Source organism: Diplotaxodon limnothrissa, linkage group LG18 (genome assembly GCF_057381915.1).
Source record: "Diplotaxodon limnothrissa isolate DT_005_m linkage group LG18, D_limnothrissa_male_GT1.1, whole genome shotgun sequence".
NCBI classification, from domain to species: domain Eukaryota; kingdom Metazoa; phylum Chordata; class Actinopteri; order Cichliformes; family Cichlidae; genus Diplotaxodon; species Diplotaxodon limnothrissa.
This window is the reverse complement of record NC_140613.1, coordinates 29,814,275-29,841,466: the sequence shown is the minus strand read 5'-3', so window position 1 is coordinate 29,841,466 and position 27,192 is coordinate 29,814,275. Positions and strand designations below refer to the sequence as shown.

General features: G+C 39.0%; 5 protein-coding genes across 6 annotated transcripts; 2 read left to right on the top strand and 3 right to left on the bottom strand.

Moving 5' to 3' along the window:
* Positions 1–798: 798 nt before the first annotated feature.
* On the bottom strand, positions 799–8,907 carry elovl8a (ELOVL fatty acid elongase 8a). Its single transcript, XM_085378757.1, has 8 exons — positions 8,895–8,907; positions 5,032–5,088; positions 4,747–4,934; positions 3,896–3,976; positions 3,148–3,204; positions 2,944–3,058; positions 2,699–2,826; positions 799–966 (listed from the first exon to the last, which is right to left on the bottom strand). Exons 1-8 carry the CDS (start codon positions 8,905–8,907, stop codon positions 799–801), a joined length of 807 nt encoding a protein of 268 aa, XP_085234883.1.
* Positions 8,432–13,038, bottom strand: selenop2 (selenoprotein P2). 2 transcript variants are annotated; one of them, XM_085378755.1, is made up of 5 exons: positions 12,958–13,033; positions 12,087–12,341; positions 11,173–11,385; positions 10,746–10,854; positions 8,432–9,570 (listed from the first exon to the last, which is right to left on the bottom strand). In XM_085378755.1, the coding sequence occupies exons 2-5, from the start codon at positions 12,311–12,313 to the stop codon at positions 9,289–9,291; spliced, it is 831 nt and encodes a 276-aa protein (XP_085234881.1). In that variant the 5' UTR covers positions 12,314–12,341; positions 12,958–13,033; the 3' UTR covers positions 8,432–9,288. The 2 variants fall into 2 exon arrangements, with proteins under 2 accessions (XP_085234881.1, XP_085234880.1); XM_085378754.1 differs by having other exon boundaries at positions 8,433–9,570; positions 12,087–12,345; positions 12,958–13,038.
* A 3,258-nt stretch (positions 13,039–16,296) lies between these two features.
* On the bottom strand, positions 16,297–19,083 carry LOC146613961 (uncharacterized). Its single transcript, XM_085378294.1, has 4 exons — positions 18,696–19,083; positions 18,296–18,455; positions 17,680–17,855; positions 16,297–17,495 (listed from the first exon to the last, which is right to left on the bottom strand). The coding sequence occupies exons 1-4, from the start codon at positions 18,843–18,845 to the stop codon at positions 17,112–17,114; spliced, it is 870 nt and encodes a 289-aa protein (XP_085234420.1). The 5' UTR covers positions 18,846–19,083; the 3' UTR covers positions 16,297–17,111.
* Positions 19,084–19,388: 305 nt separating this feature from the next.
* toe1 (target of EGR1, exonuclease) lies at positions 19,389–23,226 on the top strand. Its single transcript, XM_085378119.1, has 8 exons — positions 19,389–19,703; positions 19,821–19,861; positions 19,963–20,059; positions 20,282–20,440; positions 20,784–20,897; positions 21,243–21,391; positions 21,807–21,969; positions 22,165–23,226. The coding sequence occupies exons 1-8, from the start codon at positions 19,590–19,592 to the stop codon at positions 22,918–22,920; spliced, it is 1,593 nt and encodes a 530-aa protein (XP_085234245.1). The 5' UTR covers positions 19,389–19,589; the 3' UTR covers positions 22,921–23,226.
* Positions 23,227–24,489: 1,263 nt separating this feature from the next.
* On the top strand, positions 24,490–26,419 carry tmem53 (transmembrane protein 53). Its single transcript, XM_085378221.1, has 3 exons — positions 24,490–24,716; positions 24,944–25,047; positions 25,194–26,419. Exons 1-3 carry the CDS (start codon positions 24,662–24,664, stop codon positions 25,893–25,895), a joined length of 861 nt encoding a protein of 286 aa, XP_085234347.1. The 5' UTR covers positions 24,490–24,661; the 3' UTR covers positions 25,896–26,419.
* The last annotated feature ends 773 nt before the right edge of the window (positions 26,420–27,192 follow it).

Sequence of the window (27,192 nt, the reverse complement as noted above, 5' to 3'; positions counted from 1 at the left end):
GAAAAACACAAAAAATGTGAGATTCTATATCACTAATAACAAGCTAAGATGTTGCCTTTGTAATGTTGATTTAGCAACTTTTTCATGTTCATTGTCATCTCTATTGAGTTTAAACATAGGAGAGTCAAAACTGATATGCTAGTCTGAGAATTTATTATAAGGTATTGCATATTTGGCTAATCTATTTCTTCCTTTAATGGTCCTTTCATTACTGTCTGCAAAGGTTGGAGAATGGAACTGTCTCGCTTGTCTGCCCAGTTATATTTTTACATCATGACAGATGGGGTGGATAAGTAGGTGGTGGGTGTGGTGTCTCCCCATTGGTAAGAGAGGATTATGTGCTGGGAACTTTGGAGGCAAACACAAGTAGAATAAATATATAGAGAGCATGGAGTGCCATTCTGTATGGACAACAACTGTATGGACTGCCATCCAGTGGGTGTAAAACCTCGAATGGAGATTAAAAGTATTTTTCTAATAGCAGCTGGGGGAGGAAACACAGTTAACGTGTATTAAGTGTGTTTGGGATCTTGCTAGATGAAAAAATAGGACTATTCACTGCACATGAATGTAACCAGCACTGTTGTGAAGCAAACATCTCTTTATGGGGGTAAATATGCTTCACCTGTCTGGTGTTACATTATATTGTAAGTTTATATCCCGTTTTTCATACATAATAAGAATTACCATCCAAACAGTCGCTAAAATTAAATGATCAGGATAGCAAACAAACAGAGATGGATTTTTGTTTCTTTTTATTTACTTTTTTCCCTCTCTCATAACAGTTTTGAGTTTGAGTTAAGTTTTCTTGTTCTTTTTGACGAGGTAGCTTCTGTAGTAGAAGTTACTGAAGAGAATGATGAGGCTGAGAGAATATGCCAAAACAGTGATGTTCATATAGTCAGGGAAGTCACAGTCAGCAAACAGATTGTAGCTGGTATGGATAGTCACTATGAAAAACTGGAGCTGTAAAGAGAAACAATAGCATGATGGTAGACTTCCAGGGCACTGAGTACAAGAAAATTACAAGAGGATGGTCACGTAAGAGATGAAAGCAGTAGGGGATAACAGTTAGGCAATTTTCATACTTGCTATATGAGCTATAAGGCTTGAACACTTTCAGCAAGTTCCTCTGTATATTTGGTGTAGAGTGGTTGGAGAAATATCCACAGTCTTGTATATAGAAAATGGACAAAGCCATGTTGATGTTACCAAGTTATTAGTGAATAATGAATAATGAATTAGTGAATGGTTGTCTTGAAGGGGCTCTTTTACCTTGCTGTTTTCAAACGACAAGAAAGGAGTGAAACAGAGGGGCACTACTTGCTTATAGGGTAGTGACATGCCAGACACATGGGCAAGCTTACTCTCTCACTGGACCATAAGTTACAATTTTATATATAATATTATATTTTATATAAAAAAAAACCTGAGTTAAAATTGAGTTGTCTTCAGTGTGACTGGAAATCAGTGGTTAAGACCATAAACTGTCCCAGAAAAGACAAGCAAGAGTTATTTTCCCACTGACCTTTACAGAAACCAGAGAAGTTTGCCCTCTGCTGGCCATTAAAAAGAATGCTTACTTAAGCCCATCTTTTACATACAGTCTATGGAAATGACTCCAAAGTTATTCTTTAGTTACTCGTAAAAAGGAATGAAATTATATGTAATATTGATAATGTCATTATTAATCTTACACCCAGTGATGCTCACATGGAAACAAAAATAGTAAAGATTAGTTATCTTGCAGTATGTGGTGATTTTTTGGTCGTTTCTCAGTAACATATGTTGATATTTCTTGTGTAACCATATACATATCATTTAGATACTATGCAATATGACTGTTTTTTTCTTTCTCTTTTATAAAAACAGAGTAGGGTTGTCAGCAGAGAGTAACACGGGCAAAAGTACTCATTAAAAAAAGAAAATAAGTCACCATGTGAAGGTGTCCATTGGATTCATAAAGCTAGTCACGAGTGAACTACCTCAGCTTCAGTTAACTAAATTGTAAAGACAAGTGTTAATGATGGCTTGGGGGTCGTTTTGAAGGTCAGTGCAATTCATGTCACAGAATGGCAGTCAGGCACCATACTGACCTATATAAGCTGAAGCCATAAGGGAAAGAAAAAAATACAGGATGCATTGTCTTTTCATTAGACTATAAGTAGAAAACAGATGGTCCAGTAGTTAGCTGAGGAGCATCAGTGCTGCTAATCTGTCTCGTTTTGCCAGCAGTCAGTCAGAACAATGACAAACCAATCAGGAAGCCTACACGTTAAGCTCATCAAAACCAAATTATTAAGCCTCTGAGATCTAAGTCGTCGTTGGTGATGACTAAGCCTATCAGAATAAGGACTTTTTGGTCTTATTTAAGTGTGAGAGAACAAAGAAAATATTTCTAACTGACAAACATCCACCACTTTTTATATTTTTTCCCCATAAAGCCAGTTCTGGCTTTTTCAGGATTATCACCTTTGATGGCTTAGTAGTTGTTGTTATTGTACAAGCTTCTAAAGTACACATAGCAGAATCAGGAAGGTGACTGCCTTTATGCTACAGATAGAAATACAGACTGACGGCTTAATGAACCATAATGAACTATCCAAAAACATAAAAGGGAGCTAAAAATTAAGAGGAGATCATTTTTAAGTTAGAGGATGATCACTGTAAAATGAATGTGAATGAGATGCATACAGACCAGCTGTAGGGTGGTGAGGTAACGTTTCCACCACAAGTATTTGGTCATGCTTGGTCCCACAGCTGCCAGGCCGTAATACATGTACATCACTATATGGACGAGGGAGTTAATCAGACCTATCAGGAAAGCTGTAGACAGACATTCTGAATGAGAACCATATATTATCTTCTTGAATATTTCTGTTTGCTGCTCAAAGACTCTTGTTCACAACATTTTGTAAAACTGGACTAGTGGGTTGTACTCACACTGTCCACCAGCCACATATTTAACCCCAGCCCACCAGTTGAAGATCATTGTGGCGTGGTGGTAGACATGGAGGAAGGTCAATTGACTGTTCTTCTTCCTTAGGATAAAAAATATCTGAATCACAGAATCACACAAAGACAGTTAGGCAGAAGCATCTTGCAGCCATGAAAACACATGCTCGTATAAGCTTGCTTGAAACTCACAGTGTCACAGAGCTCTATAACTTTGGAGAAGTAGAACCACCAGCACACTCTGGCCATCTGTCCAAAATTATAAAAAGTACATTATTAACCTTCGTGCACTGCAGTTCAAACAATTTTAAATATATATATATATATATATACACAGTTCTGTAAAAAATATTGAGCCATGAGCATTCTTTACAGTTCTCTATGAAAATTGGAAATGCAGAGATTTACTGAAATATGCAAACATAAATGGAAACAATTCTGTACAATTCCAATGAGCTGCAAAGTCCAACTTTATGAACACCTTTATTCTTAAACACAGCCTCAACTCTCTTAGGATACTTTCTTATAATGTTTCCTACTTCTCAAAGACAGGACTGTCAAATGCTGTTTATCTGATGTAGACAGCTTTTTAGGCCTGCCACCTCTTCTATTATGACATGATGTCAGTAACAAAGGATCCAATTTAAAATTGGCTCTTTGCTAAATTGTCTATTATGTGTAGACAAAACACTGTCTCATCAGTTGGCGTTAAGTGGGTTAAAAAAACAAAAAAACTTTCTTTTGAAAATGGTCAGGTACAAGGACTGGACTGAAAATAAGTGAAAAAGCAGCCAATGTTCAAAGATAAACTTCAGAAAGCCTGGAGAGCTATTGCTCTGCAAAACAGTCTGGCTGCTCAGAAACAAAATCCAAAGAAATGGCTCGACAGTTTTTTCACAGTAGTGTACATGTCAAAATTAATTTAGTGAAAAACATTTACCCTCATGGCCAATGGGCTGTCACTGTAGTCCACTGGCTGGCACAGCAGACTGTATCCTGCCAACCAGGAAGAGGTTGTAAACTGTAAAGAGAAAAGATGCTCTCATCACTGCTTGTTTTTTCTTTCATTTAGCAAAATGACGTTTCATTAAATAGGTAAAAATCCTTTACCAAATATTCCGTGAAGGAATAGGACACATGAACCATGCGGGACTATTTGATCTTTAAATCATGCTGTACACGGTGAAAATGTAGCCACTGATGCGCAGCACAGACTCCCAAACAGAGCCGATGGTAACATGTCTGTTTACACTCCGACAGATGTGGATTGCTTTAGGCGGTGTTTCTGTCCAAAATTACCTATATTAAACTATTTTATAGCTCACATTAGGATTTTACAGATTCACAAACTTTGACAGCCATTTGGACGGTTTATTTTTTTTTATGATCTATTTGCTCTGTGTGTTTTATATGCCAATAACTGTTTTAAGAGAGTTGACATGCAAGTACTAGAATCCACCAGCTACAAACTGCTACAAACTGAAACCACTGGGAAGTGAAGTGAGTTACAGTGATTATCTCAGAAGAGTGGAAGGTTCTGTTGGCATTTATGTATAACTGGACCCAGAAGAGATACAGCAGGGATTGAAGGACACCCCCAGTGGTTCTGTGTCCATCCCCCAAAACATCAGAGCTCTTTTGGTCCCATGAGTAACATCTAAACAACATTAAGCAGGTGGTTTTAGTGTCATTGGAAGTTGTATTATCCTATACTGACTTCCTTTTAGCTGCTCTGAATTCCCGCTCCCCGTTGTCTTTTCCGATAGTTCCTTCAAGCAGTATGGTATTTACCTCATAGAACATGTAGGCAGACAGGCAGACCATGGCAAAGTTGTAAACTATCAAGACAGGTCTGAGGTTGACTGGCTGCCTCCTTGCCATTAGCTTTGACCCCACCCATATAATGATCAAGTAACACAGGAAGACACAGCTAATTGGCACAGGAGAATAGACCAGAAGCCAGTTGTCTGTCCTTTTGTCTAAATGACAAGAAGGTGAGAGAAAAGCAGAAAGACCTTTAGAAAAAAATAAACTGCTAATCTCTGAGAAAAAAAATGGGTAAATTAATTTACATGCCTCCTTTTTCCAAAATCCCATGGTAAAATAACTGGACTTTCTGCCACACAGTGAGCGCTTGAAAATCCTGAAACAGAAAAAAACGAGAGAAACTTTGCAAAGCTGAAGCAAACACTAACGTTTTAAAATGAAATAATATAAGTCTCTCACAAAAAAACAGAAAACATCAAACACCTTTTTTGGTATAATGATCACACCTGCTTATATGGCATTTATAATGTTCTACATTATTGATTTTTCTAATATTGTGTTCATTCTGCAAAGGCCAAACATGATTTGTCACTGCATTAAAGTTTCATTTTGTTGTATTGGACTGGACGAGGTCTGGTTTCAAAACCCTCATCATAAGATGATGACTACACATAAAGTCATTTGCTGGTTTTTTGGTACAAACCACAAAATGTACTCATATAAACTTTTTTATATCAGTACAACTAACTGTTCCCAGCACTTTGCACGCTCATAAATAGTACTCTTCTCAAAAAGTACTTTGCAACAAACAACACCTCGCTGCAAAATTGATTAAACTACCAGGAGATAATCTGGATTACAATTTAAGGATTATGTGCACTAATCCAAACGTATCTCTTTTGATAATGGATCCTCTTGACTAATAATCCTCTTGATGACTGGCTGACTGATGTGGACGACAGGGTGACACGTGTCCTGGTGTGTATTACAGTGCTGCCATCTAGTGTCTGAAGATGAAAGTTGCGTGCACAGCAGGTGTGTTTCTCTTTACTTCACCATCAGACTCCTCTTGTGGTGTTGCGCATGTTTGCCTCAGGCTTGGGTAGAACTTAAGAAATATACAGTCTTTTTACAGATAAACTGGATCACTACTACTCTGAACTGCTATGTCTCAGAAGAGTTGATTCATTAGTTTCACTATTATATATATAAAAAAGGGAAAAAAAATACAAGAAGGGGGAAATCTGTATAAACCTCCTACTGGACTTTGCCATGGGATCAAAGAATGGAAATAAATTAACAACCCTTCTTTTTCCAGGCTAACACATGCTTCATCCACCATCAATGAAGCCAATGCCGAAGAGTCCGAAAGTGCAGTTCTTCTAATGACTTCCAAAGAGTATCAGTCCCATTAGACTACCATGTTAAAATGTCACTCATTAAAATAACAGGTATCCAGCCTGGCAACTATACTGGTATTGAATTTGAGCATGTATGTAGTGTTGGTGCCTTTAATAGTATTTTTACTGGAATTCTAAGCTAAATAATGTGGCTACAGCAAGTTGGTGCTCCAGTTTTCATGTCTTTGTGTTGCACCTATACTGCTGATGGATGCAGCTTGTTAGCCAAGCTTGCTAGCCTTAGCTGATGACTTTGCATGGCACTCTCATGGGAGTGGGGAGTAAGGGATTACTATTGCAAGGCACCATGTACATTTCAATTCCTTTAATTTTAAATATGTTTATATTGTCTATCCTGTAAAATAGTCAGATATCTATTCATATTAATGTACAGAATTCACCTGCTGCTGCTACTACTGCACATTCACCCAGTGTATATACTATATGTGTGTATATATATATATATATATATATATATATATATATATATATATATATATATATATATATATATATATATATATATATATAATGTTCTTCCTCTACACCCCCCCCCCCCCCCCCCCCCCCAATTTTTGCACATGTCGAGGAGCGTGTCAGGCTACATTTCACTGTGTGTTATACTTGTATAACTATGCATGTGACAAATAATAAAGAACCTTGAACCTTGAACCTTAATTAGATTACCGTTACTTTCCCGTAGGAACGCTGCGTTACTGCGTTACTAAAACCGTGATTTTTTGCGAGAATGTCTCATGACAGTGACATAAGTGAGTGCAACGTTTGTGACAACAGCTGTGTGAAGATCAACAATGGATGATATATGGAGTACGGGAGAGAGTATGAGCATGCAGCGTTTAAAGTGTGGAAGTACTGACCTTACTTTGAGTTTGATTCCATAAAAAGTGACAAAACGATTAGTGTCCGTTGTGCGTGGGAAGAAAACTTATTTTTACAGTGAAAAAAACCCCTAAACAAGCACCGAGTGCGCAACGACGTAATGGGAAATTCACAGAGAAACTCGCGGATTCTTCCACTGACCGCTGTAGCACACCTGCACCAGGGTAAACCTCCGCCTACCCTACTCCTGCTTTACAGGTGAAAATAGAGCAAAAGGACCGCTAGTCTTTGACTTTATTTATTTTCTGCTGTGTTTTACTTGCATCTATTTGAAAGACTGAGTGTAAACACAAAAAATATTTTATTTTATGTGCTGGAATGTGCAGAAAATAGGTTTAAATGTTAAACTAATGTCTTCAAGTCAGAGAATGTTGCATATAATTAAATTTTTGCTTGATGCATAAAGTTAAAAGATTAGAACTGATAAAACAAGTTAAAAAAAAGAGACTTTTCCATTTGATTACATTTTGTATGATGGATTATGCAGAAAAAGTAGAATTGGACTGAAAGATCTATTGCTTTATTACCTATTCAGGTTGTAAATCCTGCTTTTAAAAAGTAACTAAGTAACTAAGTAAGTACTTTTGAAAATAAGTAATCAGTAAAGTAACAGGATTACTTTTTTGGGGAAGTAATCAGTAATTAGTTACTGATTACTTTTTTCAAGTAACTTGACCAACACTGTTCATCAATAACCAATAATATGCAGCGGTGAGGAGATAAATTTGTTCTTTAACAGTCTGTTAATATTAAATGCACTCTGCTACTTCATGTAAGTTAAAGCACTATTTAGAAGCAGCAGGCTGTGTGGCCAAAGCTAGGCTAAGCAGTTAAGCCTTACCTGTGTCCTCATAAGGATTTACGGAAAACAATCCCTAACAGAGCTGAACAGAACTCCTATGTGCTAAGGTTTAACGTGTAGAGTAGTACTGAAGGGAAAGTTACAAGAAGATACTTTCAAGACCAGAAATATACAGTATTTCAAAATAACAGCATGAGCCTATGCATCTTCATTTATGCAGCAGTTATCATTAAGATAACAGCTTTTAACCACAGCAGCCTCCAACAATGTGAGGAGAATCTACAGTAAACACAGCTGAAAATAACATTCACATTCAAAATAACATTCACTTTACCTTCATTGTGATGGTCTATAGCTGTGATTTCTCTCTTCAGCTCTGTCCTGTCAGAGCATGCGGCATCTCAGTCAAGTCCTAAGCAGGACTGAGTCAATCAGTGTGTGTACTACGGTGTGTAACTGCCAGCTAAATCCTATCTGAAAATGCTACTGCAAGTGTGACTGAAGAAAATTCAAAATCATATGATACAAAATGTCAAATAAATTCAATATACAGCTTGAATTTTCACTTAATAGATAAAATAATAAATCACTCGGTGTCTACATAACTAGCAACAGACCATTGGTTTAAGGGAAAAGAAGAAGTTAAACTAAATTAATTGAATCCATTTAACACTGCCTTGCTACTGCCAGGTTTTTGTAATTACTAAAGTTAAAAAGGACACATACCATAGACGTAAGACAGAAGAGTCAATTTTAATGTTAATTTTTAATAAAAATCACTTGGTCTCTATATCTGCTTTTTTAAACAAAACAATTTATAGTTTCTTTCCACACTCTGAATTCATAAGAAGAAACATGAGTCACACAGCAAACATGCAGTGAATAACAGTGTGGGCTAAGCCTGTAGTGGATAAGGTGGGTCAAACAGAAGCGAATACTATGAATGTCTTCTACATGCAACACAGTGTCTAATAATTACATATGATTAGTATACTCAGTTTTAAATAACCTCCTGTATTCCTTAAATGAAAAGTTGCAGCAAAGAACAATTAGCACACACAAATCACTACAAATATTCATCATGAATCATGCTATTAATGGTAGTAATATCCCCTTTAAACAGTAATCTGACAGAGGTTTGCTCAGCAGCATTGCACACCCTCCCCTGGCTCTGTGTGGGTGACAGTAACTCTTGATCCATCCCATCTCACCACACACATCCATCCACAGTTTTCTGCAAGCAGCTTTTACACTGCGGACTTCATTAATGTGAGGAGATGGTGGAGAATGGTTACTTTATCCACACAGAGATGTGGAGTGTGGAAATGCCAGGAGACAAACCACAGTATAATCACTGCTTAATTAGACAATACAATAAAATAAAAATGCACAAAAAACATTCAGATTCTAATCAAACTACACTAAAGCAAATTACAAATGTTAGTTATCAGTGCTGCTGCCAGATTAATGATCATGTTGGTGCTGCTGATGGGGGGAATGGTGGTGGTGGTGATGAGAAGTAGAATCACCCTGATCCTGCTGATGTAGCGACTGATTCTGGTGACTGGAATGTTGATCGTGGTGGTGTTGATGAGAGGGGGGGTCATCATGATGATGGTCGTGGTGGTGGTGGTGGTGGTGAGTCCCTCCAGAAGCTGTGTCTGCCACTTCTGAACCTTCGTCAACAAGCTGAGCTGTGCCATTCTTTCTGATGTTGTTACCACCGACAGATGAAGTAGAATTATGCTGGAAAAGAGGAATACACAGTCACACACACCATATTCATTATTCTTGAGTTAAAGCTGCATCACACTCACAATTGTCACATTTATTTCGGCCACTTGGCGGCAGCATATTGAAGTAATGGCACAACACTGATGTAGTAAAATGTTATCAACTTGCTATTAGCTATCATTAACATTAGCTAATGTTTCTGATTAATAATTTCTACCTTGTTTTTAGTCAGCCTCATTTCTGTGAAATGCTCTGCTGTTCTTAAAACCCAATTTCTACTTTTTCCTGTTTTTTTTTTTCAATCAAACCAGTTTTATTCCCAATATTTAGGGCCAACTCAAGACAACTCAACTAACTACAAGAGGCCAATCTACCAATAAATCCCAGTCAAGTTAATGTGAAGCTGACCAACAATTCCTTGCCAGTTCCTCACTATGAAAAGGAAACATTACAGAACATAAAAATATTGTGTAGTTTATCCATCCCTCCATCCATTCATTCATTCATCCATCCATTCAGGCATCCATTCATCCACCAATCTAGTCATCCATCCATCCTTCCATCCTTTCATCCAACCATCCACACATCTTTCCATCCATTCATCCATCCTTCCATCCATTCATCCATCCATCTAGTCATCCACCCATCCAGTCATCCATCTATCCATCCATTGATCCATCTATCTATCCTTCCATTCATTCATTCATTCATTCATTCATTCCTCCATTCATCCAACGATCCATCCATCCGTCCAACCATCCATCCATTCATCCTTCAGTTCATCCATCCATCCATCCATCCATCCATCCATCCATCCATTCATTCATTAAACCATCCATCCATCCATTCATTCATTAAACCATCCATCCATCCATCCATCCATCCATCCATCCATGCATTCATCCATCCATCCATCCATACTTTCATTCATACATCTATCTATCGTTCCATGAATTCATTCATCCATCCATTCATCCAACCATCTACCCATCTTTCCATCCATCCATCCTTCCATTCCTTCATCCATCTATCCTTCCATTCCTTCATCCATCCATCCTTCCATGCATCCATTCATCCCAGATGTCATAGGATAAATGACGGGGTACGCCCGGGTCTGTTGATTAGTTCTGTGAACTATAACATTGGACTTCATTCATTTCGCACACATTTTTCCACTGATCACTCACAGTGCAGTTACAGATATTTTTCTGATAAGTTGCTCTGATTGCAGCCTCTACGAATGGGTGATGCAGAAAACTGTAAGGCATCACTATATGAAAGGTGAGGAGACCACACCTGGAGAAAATGAAGCAGAAAGAGAGGGAGAATTGAAACTCAAATTCATAACGTCCACATGATGCATATAAATATGAAATGTGTGTGGAACTAAAGGAAGAACAACTTTTTCCGTCTGCATGGGGTTTTATACATGTTCTCTCCTCTACTCCTTCATGTACACATCATACCATTATCTACATTACCCTGTTTTAAGTCCTGCTATCTATGTAACCGTTCACATGCATGATTTAAAGCAAAGTTCAAACATTTAAAGTGTTTTGCCCTAAATAAAATCAAAAATATGAGGTAAATGTCATGAGGGCAGGTTCATCTCACCTGTCATAAACCAGGAAGTCATCTTTGTCTCCGTCCAGAGCCTCCCACACGTCATTTTGAAGAGGTTGCTGCTGAAACACGGGGACCCCGGTGGGAGCACTTCTCTTCAGCTCCCAATACATTGCTCTGGAATGAGCGTCACGCTCATTTACTATTATGAAAGACACCTCAGTCATGTTGCTGCGATTCAGCCTATCACGCAGGCCTCCAATTCTACGGATGAACAGATGGAAGAGAAGATAGAGAGCTGGGTATAATCTCACATCGCTGTTAATCTGGACAGTTGGAAAAGGTTTTTCTAGAATCACAGGACGTCAAAGCCTCGACTCAAGGAACACGGAGGGCTTGTCTGTCTTCAAGTTTTAAGAGAAAAAAAATAAAAGGATGATAAATCTTTACTACACTAATTGTGCAGCAGAATCATGTTCAGAGGCTTATAAGAGGAATTCTGAGCAACTGTCTCTCCACAAGAACACCTTTTGTACAAAGATCATGTTTGTTTTACATTTTTCTTAATTTTACTCTTCAAAATAAGACAAAAAAATCAGCTCGGATTATATGGTCTAATAATACATAATTCTTCTTATATTGTTAATATTGGTATACTGTAATGTTGTATCCGAGCAATTTCAGTAAACACATGAGAGATTTAAGGTCTGTATAAAGATGGTGTGGATTCCTTTTCTGTTTTTCCTTTAACAACATGCTATCTAGAAGTCTATTTAAAATGACTTTTTTTAAACTAAAATACAAATTTGAGGACTATCGGGAAATAGTGTTTCAGAAAATAACAAGACTATAGAGAAAATTGTATTATTAAGAAGCCAGTAAAAAAATACATACAACTGGTTAATGGGTTTACTCTTCAAAATAAAACTTAAAAATAGGAGTTTTAACTATTACAACTTTCTTACTTGGATGCCTGCCTGAGGCAGAACTGTCAGGCAGCCTTCAGCAGCGCCACCACAGCCACGTTTCCCAACAGGTCTCGCATGGGTGCATATCCCTTAATGTCCCACTGGGGGGCAGGTTTGCAGATCCTGGAGGCATCATTGTCCCCCTCCACAATCAGAGTGCTGTGTGAGGCCCACAGCAGGCCTGGCAATGCTGCGAACAGCCACAACATCAAGAGAGAGCCCATTGTCTCTCCCTGGCAGCCTGGACTGTATCTACCTGACAAGAAAGACATTGTGCAATAATTGAAAAAACAAAAACAACAATTTTTTTGCACCTGATGTGAAGAAGTGAAGAGAAAAAATCTTTTCCAAGGCTTTGTGGCACAAAGTCAGGGAAAAGGAGATAGCACATGCAGACTAGGCAGTCTGGGGTTCAATCAGTAGCGCTCAGTCTGATCCAAAAATAATTAAAAGAGCAAAACATCATTGTGTCTGTCTTTACATGCGAAGATAATCTGCAAAAAGAGCCGGGGTAAACAGCGGGCACAGAGGTATTTTGGGGCACATGGAGAACATGCAAGCATCAAAGCAAAGACAGACAGAGACAGACTCAGAGTGTACTGTCTCTCTGTTTCAACGTGATCTGGATCACTTTTGTTAGATAATTAAAGCCTTTTCGGGTCGCCATTTCTTTTCCTCTCCTAATTTAAATGTTTAGATGTATAACAAGTATTAAAGTGTACAAGACAGGAACAGATCTCTGTGGTTAAACTGCATTAGTTGGAATTCCACAAAATACACCCCTACAATAGTTAATATGTTTGACCTTCAGAACAAAAGACTTAAAGCCTTAAAAACAAACACTTTAAGCCCAAAAAGATGATCTTACCTTTTCTCTTTCTCTGTTCTGCGACCCACACATGCAGACAGTAAACCCCTGTTGTTTTTAAAGCCTTTGAGGCTGACTAGCACTTCCCCCAAATCAAACAGAGACAGAGACAGAAGGAGAGGGGGGAGAGAGAGAGAGTGTATGTGTGAGAGAGAGAAACTAAACAAAGGACTTTATTTGAATGCAAGTAAATTTGAGTAAAATCACACTCTTTATTAATTTAATGGACTACCACAAAATTCTGGTTACCTTGTTGACTGAACAAGCAGTTATTGATTAGGTGGTTATAACTATTGAGTGGACCGATATGAAACATGATATTCATGGTTCCTCGATTCCCTGCACATTTTTGGTAATTCGACTTCTAGGCTATAGCACGGACTCATCTAGGCTGTAGCACTATGTGAAGATCATGTGGTTTTGAGAAAAAATGTAAAAATAATATTTGGATAATTTAGATTTAGTTACGATGAGTGAGATTTAGTGCAGACTTTCCTTGAGAATGAAATCTACCCTTGGTGCTACAAGGGTATCCAAAGGTTTTTACTGAGCCCACTCTTACTCTTTAAAACCGAAAACATTACCACCCACCTCTGTTGTACTTTGTGTGTGGTGTTAAATATCAGATGTTAACTCCACATTACACTATAAAAAGCTGGTGAACACAGTAAACATGCAGTTTTTCAGCTGCTCAATCATAGTTACCTACCTATGCGAGCCAAGCTTTAGAATGTGCAAAGGTGAATGCCACCATGACAAACAAACACAGGGCACCATTTAAGAAAGAGCTCAAAGGCCAAAAATCAGTGATAATCAACATGAAAGACTCAACTTGAAAAAATTTACTAAAAAGAGCTGTTTGATCAATAAATAGGGATGAGCACGAAGACCATGCTTTGTGTGAACTTTGCAAAGTTGATGGTTAATCTTCAAAAATGTAGAAAAATACAAGATCATCTGTTTACACTGACTTAAAGTTTTCTTGCCATTGAAGGTTAACAAGCCAGTTGCAATGTAAATAAATATATTGGCTTTTATGTTACCGATTTGCTCAAAGTCCAACCTGGGTAGCTGTTTTTTTTATGTGGGGAAAAGTAACACACATGACCTGAGATTAAGTTACAACAGTGGGATTTAATGAGACTTGGGTTTAAGTTTTATCACTAGTAAATTAATATGCTTTCATTTTTATTCTAGCATCCAATGTTAACTGTTACTGTGAGCTGCCTGACATGGAGAACGTGTATAGCTGCAGTCAGAAGTTTCCATCCACTCATGAGCATGAATGTCATAGTCATTTGGGGCTTTTAACGACTTCTTTGAACTGTTATACGGATGATCTTACAGTTACAGCATTACCTTAATGACTTTTAGAAAAAAAAAGATTCCGGTGCACAAGTTTAAATTTATTGGATTTTCTCTGATCCACACAGGATCAAAATTATACATACAGGCTCAAATAGATACATGCATTCATTTAAATCTTTTAATAAGTATTGCTCAAGGTTCTACAATGTCTTTCGACTTCTTGTTGGGGATCATAATTGAGCACAACTGGGAGTTTCTCTTTGCCGGTGTACAAAGGTAATGTTTACTGTATTGGCCAGAAGGTCTCAGGAACTCAGGTATTATAGTTATGTATTTTATAAATTAGGTTTTATTTTTATTTTAACTTTTCGCTTTTAATTTAATTGAGTTTTTATTAGTTTTTGTAGTCTTTTTTGTTATTATTGTATAAAGGGTATATATCAGAGGCAAGATTTAGGAAAATGAGTATCACAAAAAAACCCACAGACCTCCATCCAATACCTCAATAGTCGAGTTTTACCAGTAACGTACCAAAACTAAGTATCTTCCTGTTTTTTTATTTATATTTTAGCTAGTTTTCCAAATTCACAAAATCATGTTACTTTAATCTTTTTTTGCAAGTTTTTATTTCTGTTTCAGTTAATAAAATTGTTAAGTGTGTTTCCACATCTAGTTTAAGTGAACTATAATAACCTCGCAAACAACTATCAAAAGTAGAAGTTGGTCGACTGCTTTGTTAAGGTCTGATAGTAGACCTAAACTGTCCCCCTCAAATGAGAGGAAACTGGTTAAGAACCACTAATGTTCGCATTTGCTATGAACTGGGAACTGCTGGAACACCGGGGTCACTGTGCACAGAGGAGAGATTTTTACATTGCCATGGGAGTGGATGCCAACCAAGAAAGAAGCCTCTGCTTCAAAATCAGCAACTTGAGCCTCACTCATGAATGAGAAATGGAGGCTTTCTGCAGAAAGGTTTTATGGTAAGACAAGACAAAGGCTGAGCCTGTTGGCCTCAGTGACAAGAGGTATGTTTGGAGGAGTAAAGGAGAGACTTTCAACTTAAGAACATTGTACCAGTGGTGAAGTATGGTGATGGTAGCATCATCCTCTGGGTTTGTTTTACTGCCAGTGGTACTGGTACTTTGCACAAAGTGGACCGAATAATGAGAGAGGACTGCCTCCAAATGGACCCAAATGTATTGGAGTCTCAACATCACAAATTAACAGCTAGACGGTTGAAACATGGACATAATTGGTTGTTCCAACATGACATGATCTCAAACACACAAAGCAGGCCAACATTAAGCTGCCAGAATGGCCTTCCCAAAACACTCAACAGTATCGACAATTTGTGGATTAAAAGTCATGTCCGTACCAATGGAAACAGCTACCAAAGCTGTCTGGTTGAGGTACAACTTGCTAAGGGACATTTAATAAAATATTAGTTGAAGTATGTATATATTCAAGCTTCTGTATAAATTTTGAGGTTGACTTAAACTATCCAGAAAATTTGAACACTTCAAAACAGAGCAAAGGGGAAATTCTCAGAGTGAAATTTACACTGTAGTGCAAAATTAGGTTATTCACCAGTGCAGGATTTACTCTTATTTCCTTTTCCATACATCGTTTTTGGAACCTTCTTGAAAAACAGCGAGGGTCTCAGTTGTGTACATGTGACCAAAATAAGGTACAGAAATTCAGTTTTATTAATGCTTAAACTGGAGAGGTATGATTGAACAATATAGTTTGATACTAAACCCATGTTATGGTTAAAGACATAAATCATGTGCTTTACATCCCACCCAAAAAAACAAAAAACAAACCAAAACAAAAAGATTGAAAATAAATAAGAAAAAAAAAAATCACAATGTCGAGGGAACACTCTGTAATGAGATGTGTCTATATGAAACTTAAATAAAGTTAAATATTCCAAATGCTAATTTTATTATACATGTAAACAGAGCCAGGAAATATCAGCCAAGCTCAGAGACACTTGACTTTAAAAACACAAGCATCAAACTTGTCAGGGTTTGCGCAAATGACTCCTCTAAACAATTCTCAACTACAATCAGTAACAAGCTACATGGTACACATGCTCTGCACATGTTCAAGCTCACAGTGGGTCAGCATTTTCAGAGGTCCATCCCTGTTTCCTGCTGTTCTGCCGTATCAGTGTCCTTTGCTTTTGGTGCTCGTTGCTCTCAGTTGCTTTTATATCGAGAATTGTTTAACAACTCATGACATATCAGATTTTAATGCACACTATACTCTTAGCCCCACGTCTCAATGTGTATGCTTATCATTGTTAAGGGCTCACTTGATTTTAACCCAATCTTCCCCTATGTTGAACTCATTAGTAAACATCTAGCTCCAAAGCAGGAAATGCAGTCTTCTGGTGGAAAGTCTTGTTTCACTTGTAATAAGCTTCACTGTTTCCCCTACCACCTCTGGTCTCATGATGGTAGTTGGATTTTGCCGAGCACCTATTCTGCATTTTAGTCAAGCTAAAGGAAGCTGAGATTTAAGCTGTTTCAAATAGATTCTCTTAATGCCACGCACCAACACCAAAGCTTATATTTTTATCAATACCTCTTTGGCATCAGGGACCTGAAAAGAAAAAATCTGTATCTGATTCTAGATGGGATAACAGCAGGGTGGGGAGAAAATACTACAAGTAAAACTGTAGGCTAGCCTGAGCATCTCTTATCAGCTGATCACACGCATATAAGCATTTGAGAGTGCAACCAGTTGACATAACAAAAGCAAATTCACGTCAAGTCATTCAAGGAGGAGATACAAAGCACAATAATTCAGCTTTAGTCTTTAGCAATTCACACAAACTGCTAAGAAGACAAAACACCTATCAGTTCTTCCTCATCATTATCTCCAACTTCAGGGGGACTGTCGCAGGTGGCCATGAGCCCCAGGCCTAGCTCTGCCAGCTCCTCGCAGCTCATATCAGTCGTCACCATGATCTTAGTCTCCAAACGGTTACACAGAGTCCTATAGGAGGGTAACGGGTAACCAATCTCTCTCAGGTACTCGTACCCCTTGGTGCCAACTGCACAGCGGATATTCCGGGCTTTCAGGATTGTCTCCGGAGACCAGACAGCACGTCGGGAGCGTTTGGTGAGTGACAGGGCTCGGATCTGATCCTCATACAGAAAATTCTGAAGACCCTTTTCAAGCCGGTCAAGTCGATAAAGACGCTTCTTCATCTCTTCAGCCTGACAGAAACAGGAGTGTATGGTTAGTTTGGGCCATTTTATTGCACATAACACTCATTATTTTGTAACAACTTTCATAATAATTTGCATAACGCAATAAAACCTTACAATGCTCTCCAAAAAAAAAAAAAGAAGCCCAACAGACCAGGCTTTGATTTGCAGGGGAAGTCATCAGCTGTCCTACCTCTTTCTGTAGCCTTGCAGTGTGTTGCATCTCCTGCTCCAGCTGTTTCCTAAGCAGCTGGCAATGTGTGCAGGGCTGCTGATCTTCAGATGTTCTGTCCGCATCTTCCTCCTCTAAGCCAGGCAAAGGGGTGCGTCTGGCATAGCCATGATCCCCGAAATTCAGCTCCTTCTCCACTACACCAAAACACAAGGGAAAAAAGTGCAATTAAATTTCTGAGAACTAGAGTAGAAAAACATCCAAACAAGAAGATATCTTCTTAAATATTTCTGCAGACATGGAGCAATAACTGTACATAGAACTTCTGGGTTTTTCTGTTGAGACAAACATTTCTATTTTTTCTGCAAAATGCTCATCTACATTTACGAGCAACCAGACAACACTGCTTATGTGCAATGTGTTGTTGGGCTGTTTTTACTGTATTTTCCAATAGAAATGCTTTCTACAGCAGTTCATGATGTGAAAAGTAAGAGATAACAGACAACTATACAGTAAGTGTCGTGACCTTTCATACACAGCAAGCATTTTGTAGTTCACCAAAAATCCATCCATTGAATTCAATTCTAATCAGAGTAAAAAGGATCCAGAGCAACTTTACACCTTAGATTTCCAGTACCTGGCTCAGGTTTCAAAGGGTGCAGGATGTAGGGAACCGTGAATGCGGGGTAGGGAGGTTCTCCAACATTGAACAGAGTGGGGATAGCATTAGGTTTCAGCTTCTTCCCCCCAGCTGGAGACCTGGCTATTTCCTCAAACTGGCTCTGCTCAAAATGGTCCTTAAAGAAATGAAGCAAGTGCAAAGAAGACATACACTGAATCAAAATAATGAAAAACCAAAAGACATGAATTATAGATATTATGACAAAAGGTTAAAGATTGACAATTAGCTGAACTCAGAAGATAATTATCCGGTGAATAAATATATAAATCCTAATTCTATTTATTCAATTAATCCATGATTCTAGTCTGTTTAGATTTGGTTCTACTTTTTTTCTATTACTATGTTGTAAACTTACTTGACAGAGTCTGGAGTGAGGAGTTGGTTCAAAGTCCCGTCGACAGTTCACCACCCATTTCTTCTTCCGCACAGGGTCTTTGGGGAACCGAAACAGCTGCTTGCCTATGCTGGTTGAATTGGAGCAGTTTGGAGCGGAGCAGCCACCCATTGCACACACAGTCACAACAAACAGCAACAGCACAGCTAAATGTTAAGTTAGCTTGGCTTACAGTACAGCTCAGCTGTGACTTTTAATCATTACTAACTGCGTGCACGCTCTAAAAACGAGAAAATGTTACACTTGCATCAAACGTTAACTTGTGGAAAGCAAAGCCATGCCCTGTAGATTTTTAACAGAAAAAAACCCCACGAAAACAACTTATATCATCTTAACGGGGATAAAATATAGCTGACTTTGTTTGAGCCAAAATGGCGTACTTCCCCACGGTGGTCAAGTATAGTGACGCACTGTTTGTATGCGTCTGTCGGGAATGCCTGATTGAAAATACCACGTACCGCGCAAAAAGCGAAACAGAAGCGGTCAAATGAAAACATAAAGCACACACGCTTGATAACGTTTTACGCTAACTAATTTTAATTTTTGTTTTGCAAGTATTTAGTGGCAAGTGCTCTTTATTTGGAGTCAGGAAACAGTCGAACTGCTGTGAGATATTTTGTCACAGGACCCAAAGAAGCACGTTGAAATGTTTTTGGAAGTTGTTAGCGGTTGATACATTTAAATACTCCCAAAAACAACAGTAGTTAAAGTAAACACTGCGATTTTAAAGACACTGTAACAAGTAAGCGACGAGTAATGTCTCGGAAATCCAGCAGCTGTTAATTAAAACTCTTCCTGAGATAAACTAGCTCATGTTTCAGGTAGTCGTCAGCAACTTTGCAGTTTAAGACAAGCATGGCATCTTCGCTGGTAGTTCCTGTCATTGATGTCCAGAATGAAAACTTTAAAGAGCTTTGGCCTGCTATGGTCGTGGCTATTAAAACGGCGTCCTTCGTTGCACTGGACACGGTAATTACAAGTTCTTACGTGTTGAAAGAATTTGGTTTCTTCCAGGTTTCTCGCCACTTTAGATGCACAGATGGTAATGTGGGAGTTTGCAGAAAATTCACATTCCTGTTTTTTTAGGAGCTGAGCGGTCTTGGGAACAGGAAGTCCTTGCTGGCTGAGTGAGTAAAGGTCTTTCTGAGCTGAAATAGTATTAGTAGGTTGTGCAAGAAGCCTTGGGAAGTAGATGCTTGTATTTTTTCTGGCTCTTGTAATATTTCAGATCCATTGAGGACAGATACAAAGCTATATGTCATGCAGCTCGGTCCCGCTCCATCCTCTCGTTGGGAATCGCCTGCTACAAGAAACTTGATCAAAAGGTGCAAAATGATCCTTTTAGAGTGGCTTAAATGTTGTCATGTACTACACATTAAACCAGTTATTACACCGTACTCATAAGTGTAACATGTTTGTACAGCAGTGCCAGTTAGACTGTTATACACATTTAAATAACGCTATTAGATCTGTATCAAATTACAGAAACTGCCACTGCAGATTTCACAAATGCCACAGGTGATTCATCCTTCCTTCTCTTCCCCCAGCCTGCAGACTCGTACCTGGTGCAGGTGTATAACCTCACCCTTCTATGTTCAGAGGAGTACATCATAGAGCCCCAGTCAGTGCATTTCCTGGTGCAGCACGGATTTGACTTCAACAAGCAGTACGGCCACGGAATCCCGTACTGCAAGGGCAACAATAAGGTAAAGTTTCCTGCTGCTTTGAGTTGTGTCGTCTATTCTGAGTGTTCTGTACCCGCTGTGTTCACTCTGCTGCTTTTCTCTGTTATTTACCACGACTATGTTCTGTCCAGCTCATCACATGTACAGTGACTAACACGCACTTATGCAAAAGCTCTACAAGGATGTAGAGCTTGCTCAGTCAAAAGGTGTACTTACTTTTTCAAATAATATTACATCTGCTGACCTTTTTCTTAAAAAATAAATAAATAAAATAAAAGGTGTCTAACTTATCACGCCAGGGAGGAGTAGTAGGTTTGCCTCTGATGTCAGTTCATTTTCCTCTCTGTTCTTTGTTCTTCGTAAGGGAGGTGCAGATGACCGCGGCGTTCACATCCGAGCACTGTTCACTGAGCTGCTGCGTGCTCGGAAGCCCCTGGTGCTACACAATGGTCTCATTGACATGGCTTTTCTGTACCAGGTGCAAGTTGTTGTCTTGTTTTCACTTTCCTAAGATGTGAAATCTGTTTATGACATTTTCTAAATACCTTTAACATTTATAAAGTATTTATAATAATAGAACTCTTATTTTTACTCTATAAGACTGATGTTTAGCACTGTTGTTTCACATCAAGATGGTCCTGGGTTCACAGCCAGAGCACGTCTGTGTAGTGTACATTTACAATAAAAGGAAAAACTCCAAGGTTAATGCTGCCTGTCTTGGGCCTGGATATGTTTTACAAAACTGATTCAACATTTCTAATGACTTCCTGGTCAAAGAGATGTTTGAGAAGATTGACGAATGTTTGTGTTTTTTTTCTGTTAGAGTTTCTATGCTCACCTGCCCGAGCGCCTGGCCACCTTCACTGCTGACCTGTCAGAGATGTTTCCCGCTGGGATATACGACACCAAATATGTCACAGAATTTGAGCTTCGACTCTCTGCCTCCTATCTTGAGTACGCCTACAAGAAATGGTGAGTAATTTTTATTTATTTATTTATTTTTTGTGTTTTGATTGAATTTTATAGTGGACATTAATTTGCCACTGATATAATTTGCACAACTTGACGCTAATTAAGTTCTCTAAAAGGTAAACAGGACAGTTCCACGTGTGTCCTCTGTGATGTAATGCAGCAGTTACCAGTATGTAAAACCAAAGAACAAAGCCCTTTAACACCTCTTAAAATAATTGATAACTCATTTTTTTTGTAACCTGTTGGCTAAGTCGATGATGAAGGTGCTAAGATTTGGAGTAGAGCAGAAAAGTCTGGTGTCCATAATTATGTCAGTGTACGTTGTCTTTGAAACATTAACCCTGTTTGTCCTTTAAAGCCAAACAAAATCAGCTATCTGTCCCTCTTCTTTCATATCATGTTCTCTTTTTCCCAGTAAGCTGGATAATGGTCGCAGTGTGGACTCCGGAACAAATGGACCTCATGTTCACATAGAGTTCTGTCAGTATGCTGGTCACATGTCCACCTATGTGGACTACAGGGAGTCTCCAGCTGTCGCTTCTGTTGAGGAACAGACTGACATCTGTCAGCGCTTCTCTGTAAGTTTCAACCTTGGATCTTCAGTTGTACAGTTGTGGAAAACTAAAGTGCTCTTTTCTCTCCTGTGTGTGTGTTTTATTTTTTATTTTTTATTTTTGTATGTCTGTTATAATGCAGGAGCCAAATAGATATCATGAAATTGTGTGTGTTTTTACTAATTTACCTAACTTTGTGTTTGTTTGTTTGTCTGCCAGGCATTTGGTTGGTGTCCGAATGGCACAAAGTGTCCGTTATCCCATGACACAGACCGCATCATTTTCCAGGACGAGAAAAATAAGGATGACAAGAGGAAGAAAAGGAAGAGACAGAGAGAGAAGAAGAGAAGTGAAGGAGAGGGCTCCTCCATCTTTGATGGTTCTCCGGAAAATAAAATCCCCAACATGGAAGTGGATCCAGAAGATCCGCCAGGAAACCAGCGAGGGACAGTTGCTGAGATGTGCCCAGATGGTTTGCCAGCAATGGACAGTGATGGAAACACCCCACAGAGTGAAGGAAAGAGCTTGGCGACTGACAGCAAGGGGAACAGTGTGTGTGATGAGAACATAACAACAGCCTCAATTGATGACAGCCGGAACACAAAAAACAACACAAATGATGGAAAAAGTGGCGAAGTGAGTGGGACAGGAGCAGGGAGAGAAAAGACGAATGACCGCTCAGCTGGGATTGAAACCCAGAAGAAGAATGCTGACGCAGGGACACATCGGGCAGGATTTGACGCCTTTATGACAGGATACATCTTCGCCTACTCCTGTACCGTCATCAGGAAGGAAGAAGCTGGAGAAGCAGACAAGGAGCAGGAGGAGGAGGAGCAGTCGTGGCTTCCTACCTGTCTTAACAAGGTTTATCTGAGCGGCAAGGTAGCGCCTCTCAATGTGGTAAAGAGTACCTTCTCCAAGTCGTCCAAGGCCCACATGCAGAAGATGGAGATGGTGTGGGGCAGAAGGTGTTAAATTTTGTCTCTCTTGGTTTGTAAGGAATAAATCCCACAGACTTGGACTTGAATCCAGTGACCATTGGGGATGTTTATTGTTTGAAATATATTTGCTTGTAATTGACCTTCTGTAAATGCCATGGTTCACCCAAATCACGTGGTCTCCATACTTGGTCAAAACCTTTGTCCAGATCAAATGAAACCAGTGTCAATATATTAGTTTTTCCTTCAGCCTCAGCTTAATTTGTGTTATTTCAGTGTTGGCATGCTAAGTCATTGTCAGCATTTAGGCATATGCAGTTAGCATTTAGCCCTAAACACAGCAGCACTAAGCTGTGAGTGGACGGCAGGTTGACTCCTGACTGTGAATGAGAGGACAGTTCTGGTGTAATCATCATTTTATCCTAATGGGGAAATGTTCCTGGAGGATGGAGGAATTGATACCACTGACCAAACTCTCATAGAGCACCACCTTCTAATGCAATCATTAATCCATTTGTCAAATATTACATTTAAGATCCCTTGAGTATCGAGGAATTATAACAACAATGGTGAATGAGCACCCAGTTTCTTAAAATCAATGCAGCTTTGCGTTTGAAAAAATATCCCATATTATGCTTACAGTTGATTAAAAGATTAAATGTGTTTTTCTGCTCTTAAAATGTGAGTTGGCAATCGTCAGTAATTAAGATAAAAACAATCCATGGGTGTGTGATTTATAATTAAAAGGGAAGTTTGGAGGTACAGGGGAGGAATAGTGGATACAGTGAACAAAGGATTTTGAATATGGAGCTGCCAGGCAGGAGGAACATTGGAAGCTCACAGAGAGGATCTATGCATGCAGGGAAGGAGGACATGCAGAAGGTTGGTATGAGAAGGATAGGGTGATACGGAAGCAAACGTACTGTAGCAATCCTAAAGGAGTTGTCAGAAGAAGAAAATCTGTTGGGTTTCTTAAGTGCTATTAGCTGAGCTACAATAAGACAGGCCCCAAATCATCTAATCAGATTTTTACTACTTTAAATAATTGAAGTTATAACATCCTGTGGGTGATTATCTATGAACAATTTGAAATGTGATAAGTGAACTGATAAATTATGCATTTAGGTTCTACTTAATGATAACATATATGGACTTCGCCATTCAGTTAAACACACATAGAGAGTTAAGTTTGATAAATGAATGAATGATAATGAAATATTGAACAATCAGTAGTTAGGAACTGAACTTAGCTTAATTTAAAATTAATATTTCAAATGATTGTGTTACTTCTTAGATTTTTTTTCCTCAGAAATTATAAGGGGATTTGAAAACCTATTACAATGACAAGTTATCTGAAAAACAAAACAAAACAGTATTTTATGCACAATTGTTACTTTTTTCTTTCTTTTTCAAGTAGTTTTTCGTTTATGGGACACACACTGAGAAATGACATGAAAGACGAGCTGAACGAGCAGAAGCAAAATTGTAGACGCAATTGCGCCTGGCATGCAGAAGAGGGCGGTAACGGGCAGTAAGGTCATCTTGACGCTGCTGAAAAAAAAGCAACGAAGAAGAAACACTCTGTTCGGGAGGAAGGAGTGTGTGTAGTGGAGAAGCTGGTGACAGTCAGCGGACCTTTAGTGTGCGTGTCTCCTTTGGTTCACACAGGCTTCACCTCAGCGCTCTGTGGCACAGTTACAGTTATTTTTCTGTAACGGCCAAATGAGCGAGATAACGTTAACGTCAGAGAACCGCAGCTGATACTCTAGCAATCAGAAATGGCAGCCGATGAAATAGACTACAACATCGTGTTTCCAGATGCAGGGACGTCGGGTGAGCAACATTTCATTGTACTGTATGCTCATGCCTCTGTTAGCTTAGCCTACACGCTAGCTGTGAATTACAAAGCCGCGTTAAAAATGTGTTTCCCCCCCCCAAATTAGCTCCAACTGTTTGGACAGTTGGAGCTAATTTAGCCTAGCTTTCTGTAACTGTTTGCCTGATTTATTTTCTTTATTTCTTTGTTTTGTGTGTGTTTTAATCGTGTGCCTTGTTTTCAGAGAGACACTGGCAGGGGACAAAGGAGCCAGTTGTGATACTGTTGGGCTGGGCTGGATGCAAAGACAAGCACCTCTCGAAATACAGCTCCATCTATAATGAACAGGTTCAAACTATATGACACGAGCAAATCACCTGCTCTCATCCCTTCATGAGGATTGTGCCATTATAAATGTTGCACAGGACTGGCCAGTTTTTTATACATCCACTTCTCTCATTCATGCTCATTGTCTTTGTTTTCCATGCTTGCAGGGCTGCGTCACCATCCGCTACACGGCTCCTTTGAAGACTGTCTTTATCTCTGAGTCGTTTGGATACAAGGAGCTGAGAAACACGGCTCTCAAACTGCTGGAGATCCTCTATGACTACGAGGTGGAGAACAGTCCTATTTTCTTTCACACGTTCAGCAATGGTGGCTTCATGCTTTACCGCTACATTGTAGAACTGCTACACAGTGACAAACAGTTCAGTTCGCTGTCTGTTGTCGGGGCCATCGTGGACAGTGCTCCAGGTAGCGGGAACGTCCGTGGGGCCCTGCGTGCACTGACGGCCACCTTGGGTCCAAAAATAAGTCCTGTTTTAAGGTACATCCTCCTAGTTCTCTTTGCTGTGACTGTTTTCCTTCTGAGAATCGTGCTGTACCCGTTGACCAAGTACATTCACAAGAACCACTACGATGCCGTGCAGGACAGGCCGCCCGCCTGGCCTCATTTCTTCCTGTACTCCAGGGATGACCAGGTGATTAGGCACAAAGATATTGAGGGCTTTTTGGAGACTTTGAAGCAGAAAGGTGTCCCTGTGGACAGTTTTGATTTTGTCTCCAGCTCCCATGTTGGCCATTTCCGGTATTTTCCTGAAGAGTATACTCTTAAGTGCCATGACTTCCTGGTTGCCTGCATGAAGGAGTTGGAAGGGACCGAAACAAAAAAGAGACAACACATTCAAAGTCATTGAAATTTCTGCAAAGCTGTCGTATGCAGATGACAAAGGGAAGAAAACCAGACTGCTGAGTCAGTCAGTGTGACACTAGGGTGTGAAATCCTGCCAGTTTATCAAACACTAACTCACATGCTGATGAAGTATGTGAAGCAGTTATATACCACATGAACCTGATGATGAATACAATCCAATCAGTAGCTATACACTGGAGAATTTGAACTCTATCCTTTAGGATAATTTAAATATATTTAATATTGATGTGAAATGTGATTTATTGTAGATTAGCGGTAGTGGTAAGCAGTTTTGAAAATGAAAAATCTGGTTGATCTGTATCTCCGATTTATTAAATTTAATATATACGTGGTTATATTCTAATGGTTTTATATTGAATGAGAATGCAAGGGTGCTTCAAGGAAGGCAGATTTTAAACGTGATTGAATGTTTTCTTCATTAATGGAACTTTGAAAATTGTTGCCACGTAGAGTAAATTCCTTTTATTTTCCTGTGCAAGAAAAAAAAGTAAATACCCAGCCCTAATATGTGAGTTTTAACATGAATTTAATTGAAGGACAAAGCTGATTAACAATGAATGTATATGTCCTCTGCAACTAATGTGTTCTTTTTAACTGACGTGCCTTCAATAAACCTGAATGCTCAGAACATGTTGTAAATTTATTTTGGTAAGATGCCTCGTTTATTTTTGCCAAATAATAGGTCTCATGACATAACGATGTTGTTACATGTTACAAACCATTATGAAGCCTGATTCCTCTTGAGCAACATGGTGGCCATAGTGCAGCATGTTCCATTGAACAAAAGCCGGCAATGAAACCTCTACAGTGGGGAAAATAATTTGATCCCCCTGCAGACTATTTTACTTTGCCCACGAAGAAATGAAAAGTCTCTGTTCACTTGTTTTTGTTTCATTTTAACAGTGAGAGACAAAACATCCACCAAAAGTCCAGAAAGACACATTACATAAAAGCTATTTCTCCCAATGATGCAAAGCAATGTATTTGATCCCCTACAACCAAGCCAGAATTCTTGCTACCCCAAATTGGTTGTGTCCATATGATGCACACATTAAAATCAATCAATTACACGAACTCTTAGTCTCACCTCTCTGTGTCTAAAGCACACCTGTCCACAGAATCCATTTTTAGGACCAAGGATGTCAAAGGATGTTGGAGATAAAGTTGTAGACCCTAACAAGGCCAGAATGGGCTCGAGATCATCAGCAAGAAGGTGAGAATTGCTTGTGCAATTGGAAGAAATATAAAATGACCATCAGTTAACCTCATCCTGGAGCTCC

Excerpts from the sequence above, each read along its gene's own strand:
- tmem53 (XM_085378221.1), top strand. The coding sequence starts at position 24,662 with ATGGCAGCCGATGAAATAGACTACAACATCGTGTTTCCAGATGCAGGG. Across the intron at positions 24,717-24,943 it reads TCCAGATGCAGGGACGTCGG|AGAGACACTGGCAGGGGACA; the intron begins GTGAGCAACATT and ends CCTTGTTTTCAG. Across the intron at positions 25,048-25,193 it reads GCTCCATCTATAATGAACAG|GGCTGCGTCACCATCCGCTA; the intron begins GTTCAAACTATA and ends CCATGCTTGCAG.
- elovl8a (XM_085378757.1), bottom strand. Across the intron at positions 4,935-5,031 it reads TGGGATTTTGGAAAAAGGAG|ACAAAAGGACAGACAACTGG; the intron begins GCATGTAAATTA and ends CTTGTCATTTAG. Across the intron at positions 967-2,698 it reads ACCTCACCACCCTACAGCTG|CTCCAGTTTTTCATAGTGAC; the intron begins GTCTGTATGCAT and ends TTCTCTTTACAG.
- LOC146613961 (XM_085378294.1), bottom strand. The coding sequence starts at position 18,845 with ATGGGTGGCTGCTCCGCTCCAAACTGCTCCAATTCAACCAGCATAGGC. Across the intron at positions 18,456-18,695 it reads CTCACTCCAGACTCTGTCAA|GACCATTTTGAGCAGAGCCA; the intron begins GTAAGTTTACAA and ends CATTTCTTTAAG. Across the intron at positions 17,856-18,295 it reads CCCTTTGAAACCTGAGCCAG|TGGAGAAGGAGCTGAATTTC; the intron begins GTACTGGAAATC and ends GTTTTGGTGTAG.
- toe1 (XM_085378119.1), top strand. The coding sequence starts at position 19,590 with ATGGCATCTTCGCTGGTAGTTCCTGTCATTGATGTCCAGAATGAAAAC. Across the intron at positions 19,862-19,962 it reads AGGAAGTCCTTGCTGGCTGA|ATCCATTGAGGACAGATACA; the intron begins GTGAGTAAAGGT and ends GTAATATTTCAG. Across the intron at positions 21,392-21,806 it reads GAGTACGCCTACAAGAAATG|TAAGCTGGATAATGGTCGCA; the intron begins GTGAGTAATTTT and ends TCTTTTTCCCAG.